Here is a 12,320-nt window from a genome sequence, read left to right on the forward strand (position 1 = left end):
GTATTTATTATAAATAAAGAATATTAAATGCATTTCAGCTTCACAGCCTTCATCAGGGTGATTTATTTTTTATTTATTTTTATTTAACGGTATAGTTACCATCTCTACTAGTCAAACCATGAGCTACTTACTGTATTTGAATCAGACCTACAGTATATTGACTTTTTCAGTATGTGAGAGAGATTCCCATGCGGGCCAGTATGAAAAATGTATGCACTCACTAATTGGAAGTCGCTCTGGATAAGAGCATCTGCTAAATGACTAAAATGTAAATTGGATCACTAACAATACAACTTTTCATGACTGTAAGTCGCTTTGGATAAAAGCGTCTGCTAAATGGCATATTATTATATTCTGCCATGCTTGTAGGACAATAGAAGTAGGAGCATAGAAAATGCGGATTCAGGCGTTCCAGCATTCAGCAATATTTTTGTTTACATTCTCAGGCCAGCTGGGCGTGTCGTCTGACTCTGAAGGTGATGGGAACCCCAAACTGTGGTGTGCCCTGAGCGACGGGAAGGTGGTGGTGTTTGATGCAGCCAGCTGGTCCATGCAAGAGAACCAAGTCCAAGTGGGAACTTCGCGAGTGGTAAGGCTGTGGACGTGGAATGGGGATGGGACCACTATTTTAAAGGAGTAGGGAAATTGAAGGGAGAAGGACAATTATAGAATGATCAAAAAGCAGTAGTAATTCACTTACCACAGTTAGTCATCTTCTGCTTGGTCCCATTTGGACTATATTTAGTGTTAGTGTTAATTACTATAACTCAAGGGATTCTGCTGACCCCTGGTGGTACAGGATGTTATGACTGAAATGACCTGCTTGAACCTGCTACTATGGTACGGTTTGAAATTGTGTTTTATGTCTGAAATGTCTTGCTGCCATGGTTTGAAATGGGCAGGCCAGCCTGTCTGGTTACATGGTCCCGAGATTCTATGTTTTGTTGTTTTGTCCAGAACTGCATGCTGGGAGTGGACCGGCAGCAGGTGTGGATTGGCTCCCAGGATTCCGTCATTTACATAATCAGCACCCGCAGCATGTCCTGTAACAAGCAGTTGACAGACCACCGCAGTGAGGTCACAGGGCTGTCCCTAGGGGAACGCTGCGAGAAATACAGGTGAGGGGTGACGATGACATGCATCAAACAGGTAATGTTGATTAATGAGCACTGTCCTTGTAAGATGAAATGTAATATAGGGAAGTTAAGTTAAACATACAGCTACTACTGGCATCATATCCAAAGAGAGACGTCTTTTTAGGACCGCATGATAAAGTTATCAATGAGCAGTTCCAGCTCTAAGTAAAATTGTTTTAAATATGACATTCTTTATTTATGCCTGGGTCGTGTTCATTAGGCACCAAAAGGAGGAAAATGGACTGAAGCAGGGAGCGACAATCTGAACGTGTCCAATAACAAACGCTCTTTCAGTTTTTAAAAACATTTCGCTACTGTGTGCCACACTGAACACGACCCTGCTGATTCTTCTCTGTGGTATCAATAACGTTAGTCTTTCCATGTATTCTCTGTTGCAGCCCCAAGGTTGCATACTCCTGCAGTGCGGAGGGTACAGTGATAGTATGGGACGTGTCCACACTACAGGTGAGGAAACAGTTCCGTCTCGCCTGCGACCGTCTCCAGTCTGTTCAGCTCTGCAATGGAACCCTATGGTGCTGTAAGTACACGTACAAACATAAAAATAGGGTACTTAAAAGGACTTCTGGCTGTACTATACTACTTTCTTATTGATTGTTATAATTGTGATTTGTGATTGTTTTTCCTCCTACGCCATTCAGGTGCCAGAGACTGCATTATGGAGGTGTGGAAAAACGGAACGTTGCATCGCAAGATCTCCCTTCCTGAGCAGCTCCGTGGCTCCCCCACTGCCTTCAGCAGCCTCCTGCTCTACCATGAGGTGGGTAGTAATGGTTTGTGTCTGTGTGCATATAGAGATCTCTCTCCCTCTCTCTCTCAATTTAAGGGCTTTATTGGCATGGGAAACGTATGTTAACATTTCCAAAGCAAGTGAAGTAGATAGTAAACAAAAGTGAAATAAACAATACATATTAACAGTAAACATTACACTCTGAAGTTCCAAAAGAATAAAGACATTTGAAATGTCATATTATGTGTATATATACAGTGTTGTAACAATGTGCAAATAGTTAAAGTACAAATGGGAAAATAAATAAACATAAATATGGGTTGTATTTACAATGGTGTTTGTTCTTCACTGGTTGCCCTTTTCTTGTGGCAACAGGTCACAAATCTTGCAGCTGTGATGGCACACTGTGGTTTTTCACCCAGTAGATAAGGGAGTTTATCAAAATTGGGTTTGTTTTCAAATTATTTGTGGATCGCTGTAATCTGAGGGAAATCTGAGGGAAATATGTGTTTCTAATATGATCATACATTTGGCAGGAGGTTAGAAAGTGCAGCTCAGTTTCCACCTCATTTTGTGGGCAGTGTGCACATAGCCTGTCTTCTCTTGAGAGCCAGGTCTGCCTACGGCGGCCTTTCTCAATAGCAAGGCTATGCTCACTGAGTCTGTTCATAGTCAAAGCTTTCCTTAAGTTTGGGTCAGTCATAGTGGTCAGGTATTCTGCCACTGTGTACTCTTTGTTTAGGGCCAAATAGCATTCCAGTTTGCGCTGTTTTTTTGTTTGTTCTTTCCAATGTGTCAAGTAATTCTCTTTTTGTTTTCTCATGATTTGGTTGGGTCTAATGTTGTTGTTGTTGTCCTGGGGCTCTGTGGGGTCTGTTTGTGTTTGTGAACAGAGCCCCAGGACCAGCTTACTTAGGGGACTCTTCTCCAAGTTAATCTCTCTGTAGGTGATGGATTTGTTATGGAAGGTTTGGGAATCGCTTCCTCTCTCTTTCTCTCTCTCTCTCTCTCACTCACTCACTCACTCACTCACTCACTCACTCACTCACTCACTCACTCACACACTCACACACAATGTTAAGAACACCTGCTCTTTCCATGACATAGAATGACCAGGTGAATCCAGCTGAAAGCTATGATCCCTTATTGATGTCACTTGTTAAATCCACTTCAGTCAGTGTAGATGAAGGGGAGGAGACGGGTTAAAGAAGGATGGATTTTTAAGACAATTGAGACATGGATTGTGTAAGTGTGCCATTCAGGGGGTGAATGGGCAAGACAAAACATTTAAGTACCTATGAACGAGGTATGGTAGTAGTAGGTGCCAGGCGCAGCGGTTTGTGTCAAGAACTGCAACGCTGCTGGGTTTTTCATGCTCAACAGTTTCCCATGTGTATCAAGAAAGGTCCACCACCCAAAGGACATCCAGCCAACTTGACACAACTGTAGGAAGCATTGGAGCCAACATGAGCCAGTATCCCTGTGGAATGCTTTCGACACCTTGTAGAGTCCATGCCCCGACGAATTGAGGCTGTTCTGAGGGCAAAATATTCGGAAGGTGTATCTAATATTTGGTATACTCAGTGTATAGTCACAAAGGCAATTCAGTCGATATAAAACAATAACATTTCCCCCCTTTTTGAACAACCCCACCCGTGTCTGTGTGTGTGCAAGTACATATACTGAACAAAAATATAAATGCAACATGTAAAGTGTTGGTCCAATGTTTAATGAGCTGAAATAAATGGCACGACAATGGGCCTCAGGATCTCTGCACAGAGATACCGTGCCTTCAAGCTGCATCGATAAATTGCAATTGTGTTTGTTGCCCGTAGTTTATGCCTGCACATACCATAACCCCACCATGGGGCAATCTGTTCACAACACTGACATCAGCAAACCGCTCGCCCACATGACGCCATACATGCTGTCTGCCATCTGCCCGGTGCATTTGAAACCGGGATTCATCCGTGAAGAGCATACTTCTCCAGCATGACAGTGGCCATCGAAGGTGAGCATTTGCCCACTGAAGTCGGTTACAAGACCGAACTGTAGTCAGGTCAAGACCCTGGTAAGGACGATGAGCACACAGATGAGCTTCCCGGAGATGGTTTCTGACAGTTTGTGCAGAAATTCTTCGGTTGTGCAAACCCACAGTTTCATCAGCTGTCCGGGTGGCTGGTCTCAGACGATCTGCAGGTGAAGAAGCCGGATGTGGAGGTCCTGGGCTGGTGTGGTTACACGTTGTCTGCGGTTGTGAGGCCAGTTGGACGTACTTCCAAATTCTCTAAAACGACATTGGAGGCAGCTTATGGTAGAGAAATGAACATTTAATTATCTGGCAACAGCTCTGGTGGACATTCCTGCAGTCAGCATTCCTATTTCACGCTCCCTCAAAACTTGAGACATCTGTGGCATTGTGTTGTGTGACAAAACGGCACATTTTAGAGTGGGCTTTTATTGTCCCCAGCACAACGTGCACCTGTGTAATGATCATGCTGTTTAATCAGCTTCTTGACATGCCAAACCTATTCATGCCAAACCTAACAAGGATGTAACCAAATTTGTGCACAGAATTTGAGAGAAATAAGCTCTTTGTCCATATGGTAAAATTCTGTGATCTTTTATTTCAGCTCATAAAACATGTTGTGTTTATATTCTTGTTCAGTATAAATACATTTTTATCCCACTTTGGAACACATTTTTTTTTTTTTTTTTTTTACTAGGCAAGTCAGTTAAGAACAAATTCTTTTTTACAAAGACAGCCTACCAAAAGGCAAAAGGCCTCCTGCGGGGACGGGGGCTGGGATTTAAAGAAATACAGTGGGGGAAAAAAGTATTTAGTCAGCCACCAATTGTGCAAGTTCTCCCACTTAAAAAGATGAGAGAGGCCTGTAATTTTCATCATAGGTACACGTCAACTATGACAGACAAAATGAGATTTTTTTTCTCCAGAAAATCACATTATAGGATTTTTTATGAATTATTTGCAAATTATGGTGGAAAATAAGTATTTGGTCAATAACAAAAGTTTCTCAATACTTTGTTATATACCCTTTGTTGGCAATGACACAGGTCAAACATTTTCTTTAAGTCTTCAAGGTTTTCACACACTGTTGCTGGTATTTTGGCCCATTCCTCCATGCAGATCTCCTCTAGAGCAGTGATGTTTTGGGGCTGTCGCTGGGCAACACAGACTTTCAACTCCCTCCAAAGATTTTCTATGGGGTTGAGATCTGGAGACTGGCTAGGCCACTCCAGGACCTTGAAATGCCTCTTACGAAGCCACTCCTTCGTTGCCCGGGCGGTGTGTTTGGGATCATTGTCATGCTGAAAGACCCAGCCATATTTCATCTTCAATGCCTTTGCTGATGGAAGGAGGTTTTCACTCAATCTCACGATACATGGCCCCATTCATTCTTTCCTTTACACGGATCAGTCGTCTTGGTCCCTTTGCAGAAAAACAGCCCCAAAGCATGATGTTTCCACCCCCATGCTTCACAGTAGGTATGGTGTTCTTTGGATGCAACTCAGCATTCTTTGTCCTCCAAACACGACGAGTTGAGTTTTTACCAAAAAGTTCTATTTTGGTTTCATCTGACCATATGACATTCTCCCAATCCTCTTCTGGATCATCCAAATGCACTCTAGCAAACTTCAGATGGGCCTGGACATGTACTGGCTTAAGCAGGGGGACACGTCTAGCACTGCAGGATTTGAGTCCCTAGCGGCGTAGTGTGTTACTGATGGTAGGCTTTGTTACTTTGGTCCCAGCTCTCTGCAGGTCATTCACTAGGTCCCCCGTGTGGTTCTGGGATTTTTGCTCACCGTTCTTGTGATCATTTTGACCCCCACGGGGTGAGATCTTGCGTGGAGCCCCAGATCGAGGGAGATTATCAGTGGTCTTGTATGTATTCCATTTCCTAATAATTGCTCCCACTGTTGATTTCTTCAAACCAAGCTGCTTACCTATTGCAGATTCAGTCTTCCCAGCCTGGTGCAGGTCTACAATTTTGTTTATGGTGTCCTTTGACAGCTCTTTGGTCTTGGCCATAGTGGAGTTTGGAGTGTGACTGTTTGAGGTTGTGGACAGGTGTCTTTTATACTGATAACAAGTTCAAACAGGTGCCATTAATACAGGTAACGAGTGGAGGACAGAGGAGCCTCTTAAAGAAGAAGTTACAGGTCTGTGAGAGCCAGAAATCTTGCTTGTTTGTAGGTGACCAAATACTTATTTTCCACCATAATTTGCAAATAAATTCATTAAAAATCCTACAATGAGATCTTCTGGATTTTTTTCTTCTCAATTTGTCAGTCATAGTTGACGTGTACCTATGATGAAAATTACAGGCCTCTCTCATCTTTTTAAGTGGGAGAACTTGCACAATTGGTGGCTGACTAAATACTCCCACTGTACATGTATATAAATATAGGACCAAACACACATCACAACAACAGAGACAACACTACATAAAGAGAGACCTAAGACAACAACACAGCAAGGTAGCAACCCAACATGAAAACAACATGGCAGCAGCACAACATGGTAGCAGCACAAGATATGGCACAAACATTATTGGGCACAGACAACAGCACAAAGGGCAAGAAGGTAAAGACAACAACACATCACGCGAAGCAGCCACAACTGTCAGTAAGAGTGTCCATGATTGAGTCTTTGAATGAAGAGATGGAGATAACGGTCCTGTTTGAGTGTTTTTTGCAGCTTGTTCCAGTCGCTAGCTGCAGCGAACTGGAAAGAGGAGCGACCCAGGGATGTGTGTGCTTTGGGGACCTTTAACAGAATGTGACTGGCAGAACGGGTGTTGTATGTAGAGGATGAGGGCTGCAGTAGGTATCTCAGATAGGGGGAAGTGAGGCCTAAGAGGGTTTTGTGAATAAGCATTAACCAGTGGGTCTTGGCGACGGGTATACAGAGATGACCAGTTTACAGAGGAGTATAGAGTGCAGTGATGTGTCCTATAAGGAGCATTGGTGGCAAATCTGATGGCCGAATGGGAAAGAACATCTAGCCACTCGAGAGCACCCTTACCTGCCAATCTATAAACTACGTCTCTGTAATCTATCATGGGTAGGATGGTAATCTGAATCGGGGTTAGTTTGGCAGCTGGGGTGAAACGGGAGCGATTATGTTAGAGGAAATCAAGTCTAGATTTAACCTTAGCATGCAGCTTTGATATGTGCTGAGAGAAGGACAGTGTACCATCTAGCCATACTCCCAAGTACTTGTATGAGGTGACTACCTCAAGCTCTAAACCCTCAGAGGTAGTAATCACACCGGTGGGGAGAGGGGCATTCTTCTTACCAAACCACAACCTTTGTTTTGGAGGTGTACAGAACAAGGTTAAGGGCAGGGAAAGCTTGTTGGACACTAAGAAAGCTTTGTTGTAGAGCGTTTAACACAAAGTCCGGGGACGGGCCAGCTGAGTATGACTATCATTTGCATATAAATGGATGAGCGAGCTTCCTGCTGCCTGAACTATATTATTGATGTAAATTGAGAAGAGCGTGGGGCCTAGGATCGAACCTTGGGGTACTCCCTTGGTGACAGGCAGTGGCTGAGATAGCAGATGTTCTGACTTTATACACTGCACTCTTTGAGAGAGGTACTTAGCAAACCAGGCCAAAGACCCCTCAGAGACACCAATACTCCCTTGCCGCCGACAAGGATGGAATGGTCTACAGGATCAAAAGCTTTGGCCAAGTCAATAAAAATAGCAGTACAACATTGCTTAGAATCAAGGGCAATGGTGATGTCATTTAGGACCTTTAAGGTTGCAGTGAGACATCCATAACCTGAGCGGAAACAAGATTGCATACCAGAGAGAATACTATAGACACAATAAATGTGAAGAAATCCAAGGGGCCTGAATACTTTTGCAAGGCACTGTATGTACAGTATATGTGATACAAAATATACAGGGATGGAAATTAATTGAGCTGAGGCTAGTACTTTTCAAAACCCTCCAGGCTAGTCAAAAAAAAAAATCAAATCTCAAATTGCATTGATTTTGGACCCAAATGTTACCCGGACTAGTAGAAATCGTGGTCTACTAGCCCAGCTGGCCAGTGCCCAGAATCCCTAAGTCCATCTCTGCATACTGTACAGTAGGGCCCGAATTTATTGACACCATCGTGAATAATGATGAGGATCAAAGATCATACCCCAAAGACATGCTAACCTCTCACCATTTCCAATAACAGAGGAGGTTAGCATGTGTTGGGGGTATGATCTTTGACCCTCTTTCTCACTCATCATTATTCACGATTCATTCAGGATTATCCGTAATCATGGTAGCGTCCACATTAATGTAGAAGTGTTTAGAAACATCTACTATTCTTATTTACAATAAAAGTGACTCAAAAATGACACTATGCATTATTTACCTTTTCATTTCTATTGGGCACACAATAATCAAACGAAACCAAAACGAACTGCAAATGCATCCAACAAGTTTGTAGAGTCACAAGCTTGATCAAGTGATTGCGTGCTAGGAATATGGGACCAAATACTACACTTTTGACTACTTTATTTATTAGAATCTTTAGGGGTGTCCATTTTTACGCCTACCTTTTTGAGGAAAAAAAGTATTACTTGTTAAACAGAATCTCTTTCTCTGAGCAATTGTATAATATAATTTCCCAAATTTTTTTTGCATACAATATAGCTCAGTGTTTGAATTATTTGATACACTCATTATTGCTCATCTTTATCAAGGGTGTCAATAATTTCGGACCACATAGTATGTCATAGTTTCCATATAGCCTACTGGGATCAGTGAGGTCTGTGCTACTTTGACATGGTATGGGGGTGATGAGGGAGTGGTGTTGTGTGCTATACATGTTTCAGAGGGAGCAGCTGTGGACGGCCTGTATAGACGTAGGGGAGCTGTGTGTGTGGCACCTCAGGGAGCCCACCAAGCCCTTCCAGAGGATCCAGCTGCCTGACTGTGCAGGCGTCACCTGCCTTATCAAGGTCAAAAACCAGGTGAGACTGTCTGTAGACTGCACTGTAGGTGGAAAATGAGTGCGCTTCAATTCTACTCTACTGTAGTTTCTATAAGATGGCATTGCTTGAGTACTCTACTGGATTAGTTACATTACTTACTTCTGTATTTAGGTATTCTATTATGTGAAAGTTTAACCTAGTTAAAGTATTAACAGGCCCGATTCAGCGTTGGTTCCCCTTCCCACTTTTTAAAATACAGAATAGATCATTCAAATCACAATGCATTCTGACATGAGGTCAATTGTCAATTTAGCATGTCTTAAAACCAGAGATGAGATGTCTCATTTAGGGTGATGAAACAAAATATTTGAACCGGTCCTGTCAGATCTGGGTTGGAGGCCAAGGGTGGAGCTCGGGGAAGTCCAGGGGGAAGATCTACGTAGTGGACACTCAGCGACACACAGTGGAGAAGGAGCTGGTAGCTCACACAGACTGTGTCCAGGCACTGTGCTCCGCAGAGGACCGCTATGTGCTGAGTGGGGCTGCCCACGAGGACGGGAAGATAGCCATCTGGAAAGTGGAGTAACTGGAGTGGAAATTCAATACTGCCTCCTGGTAGCTGGGGGTCAGAACAGGATCGTGTTCATTAGGCACCAAACGGTAGAAAACGGACTGAAACAGGGACTCATTTTGGTTTACCATTGAAAAATGTTTTGCTACGGTGTGCCCTAATAACCCAGGTGATTATGAACAGTTGGGAAATAGACTCTTGTTGTGATTTGTGACTGCCTGTGGATGGATGACCAACCCAAAGTCCACCTGATTGCATAGGATATTTTATTGCTGCTCTGTACACTTAAAACAACTGGAATAATCTTTCTAACCTATAGTTTTAAACACATGTACCTTATTGTTTATGTTAAAGGAAAACTCCACCCAAAAACTATTTTGGTATTTGTTTCATTAGTCCATTGTTGATATAATCCCAAAATGTTTTGCATGTCAGAAATACATTTTTCAAGATGTATAACTTTAAAAATACTGAAATACTGCCGGTATAATGCATTTTGGGACTATATCAACAATGGACTAATTAAACAAATACCAAAAGATAGTTTTTGGGTGGAATTTGCCTTTAAGCAGTGTACTGTTCATTGTATTATTTACATCGAAGGAGGAACCTTAGATGTTAGCTTTTTATATTGGGATGCTTCACAAGTTACTCACATACATTAAATATGAAATACTTATTTGTATGTGCTTTTTCTTGTAAATATACCTTTTTGTATGTTTTGTATGTTTAATACACTCAACCCAAACTATGCATTTTAGTATATTTTACTGGTATTATTAAAATGTTTATTAAAATTATTAAAATGTTTATGAATGAAGACTTGTCCTCTCAATTTATTTGTCTCAGTCTTCATGTAACATGACACAAACTACTTCTAACATTTAAATGAATAAGTGAAATATTTTCCATAAATATTAGTGTTTCTTGTATATTCTTCATAGTACATCATTTTGTAATATGCCTTTTGCCACCAGGGGACCGTATAGCATCCTCTATTACATTTTACTTCACATCCCAGAACTGTCCTCTGTGAACTCAGTTTGTGAAGGCTACATGTCATGAGATTGACATTGTATTGACTGAAACTAAATACTTTAATTTCTGTATATAGCGATTCGGTGGAACAAGCTTCCCCCTAACACCAGGACAGCTGAGTCCCTGCCAATCTTCTGAAAACGGCTGAAAACCTACAGTACCTTTTCATATAGTATTTTGATTCATTCCACAGCACAACAAAAATACAGTACAATATTCAACTATACTACCATTTTTTTTATCTTGAGGATTATAACATTTTAACCCACTTGGCCCATATTCAATATTCAATCAGATGTAATAATTTGGCTGCCTTCATGCAGTACAGTCTTTATTCAGATTTGTATGAAATCCCGTTATGCTGGCTACAGGCAAGCCCGTATCTACGTCATCTGAGAATCCTCTCATTAATCACACCAGCAGATGTCAAAATCATTAAAGTCATCATCCAAATGCCAGAGCATTACAATTTTTTGTCAACTGTTGCCAACTCTACAAATCCTTCTCCTCTCTGTGCTCATACAATGCAGCACAGAAACAATCACAGACCACATTCTAAATCCAGCGGTAGATTAGAGATTGGGGATTTTTTTTAAACAGTGGTTTCCCCAGATTGGGATGGACACAATGGGTTTCAAATGCCATCGCTTTTGATCATAACTACAACTTTACTATTAGTTGTAGTAATTGAATCCAGGGACGTCTAAGACCTTTTGAGGTTGAATCTATAATACTAGGATTACATTACGCAGGGGCCCTGTTGAATCAAGTATCTATACATTATAGTCATTTAGCAGACGCTCATCCAGAGCGATTTACAGTCACAATTAGGGTTGTGCCTTGCTCAAGGGCACAATTCAACAGATCTTTTTTTTTACCTAGTCAGCTCAGGGATTTGAACCAGAAACCTTTTGGTTATTGGCCCAATGCAGGTAGCTACCCACAGATTCAGTGACAGCAATAAGATTAGTCCAACACACATCATGACATAATTTATACACAACCCATGTACAGTATATAACAGGAAGACTCCTCCCCACACAGGTAGATATCAATTCCCAGAATAAGTCATATGTGTGTGGGCTGGTAATGGCTGGAGCGGAATTAGTGGTAAGGTATCAACAACATCAAACACATGGTTTCCATATGTTTGATGCCATTCCATTCGCTCCGTTCCAGCCATTATTATGAGCCATCCTCCCTCAGCAGCCTCCACTGTTCCCAACACAGTGCACTACTTTAAAAGTAATGCACGATATAGGGAATAGGATGCCATTTGGGACCTAGCTACTGTGCAGTGTAAGGTCTGGTTGATGCTCATATAGTGTTGCTTCATAATGGCTGATAGTGGGGGTGTTTTTCACATGCTTTATTTGTATTTACAGTAAAAGGCCATGAAATATTGAAGATGAAAATTACTTTGATTATATCGTACCCAGGGAAACTGCATTACCAATTTAGCAAACCATTATGGAAGATGGCCTTGGGAGCACGATTGTCCTGATCTGGGTCTCTGTCATTTGTTTCCTGTAAACCAGTTTTTTGTGAATTATGAGGATTAGATAATCCCCTATGCCAAGGGTTACTCCGTTAGGAAGTTTTCCAGGCTCTGTGAGTGTGTGGGTGATTGTGCATGACAAATAGGAATCTGCCTCTTTTTATGAGTCAGAACAGAGTGCTGCTGAGTGAACAACCACTTGCTATTGGCAGAGAGGGATGTATGCACAGTATGTGGCAGTTGAACTGAGAGGGGTATTTATTATGTGTTTGATAAATGTATGGAACTCTGCTACCATATCTACTGTATACCGGTATCCATTCCTTCCATTTGATGGGCAAAATACTTGGCTATGGTAAATG

General features: G+C 41.9%; 1 protein-coding gene across 4 annotated transcripts in view; it reads left to right on the plus strand.

The window, feature by feature from the left end:
- The window catches only part of dennd3a (DENN/MADD domain containing 3a), a 52,327-nt gene extending 42,085 nt beyond the window's left edge, over positions 1-10,242 (plus strand). For all 4 annotated transcript variants that reach the window (XM_045222030.1, XM_045222032.1, XM_045222031.1 and 1 more), the window contains 6 exons: positions 447-589; positions 958-1,118; positions 1,535-1,674; positions 1,796-1,914; positions 8,753-8,890; positions 9,237-10,242. In XM_045222030.1, coding sequence (XP_045077965.1) covers positions 447-589; positions 958-1,118; positions 1,535-1,674; positions 1,796-1,914; positions 8,753-8,890; positions 9,237-9,437 — 902 coding nt within the window. In that variant the 3' untranslated portion in view covers positions 9,438-10,242. The remainder of the gene's footprint in view (positions 1-446; positions 590-957; positions 1,119-1,534; positions 1,675-1,795; positions 1,915-8,752; positions 8,891-9,236) is intronic.
- The last annotated feature ends 2,078 nt before the right edge of the window (positions 10,243-12,320 follow it).

The sequence above is a fragment of the Coregonus clupeaformis genome, chromosome 8 (assembly GCF_020615455.1).
Source record: "Coregonus clupeaformis isolate EN_2021a chromosome 8, ASM2061545v1, whole genome shotgun sequence".
NCBI classification, from domain to species: Eukaryota; Metazoa; Chordata; class Actinopteri; order Salmoniformes; family Salmonidae; genus Coregonus; species Coregonus clupeaformis.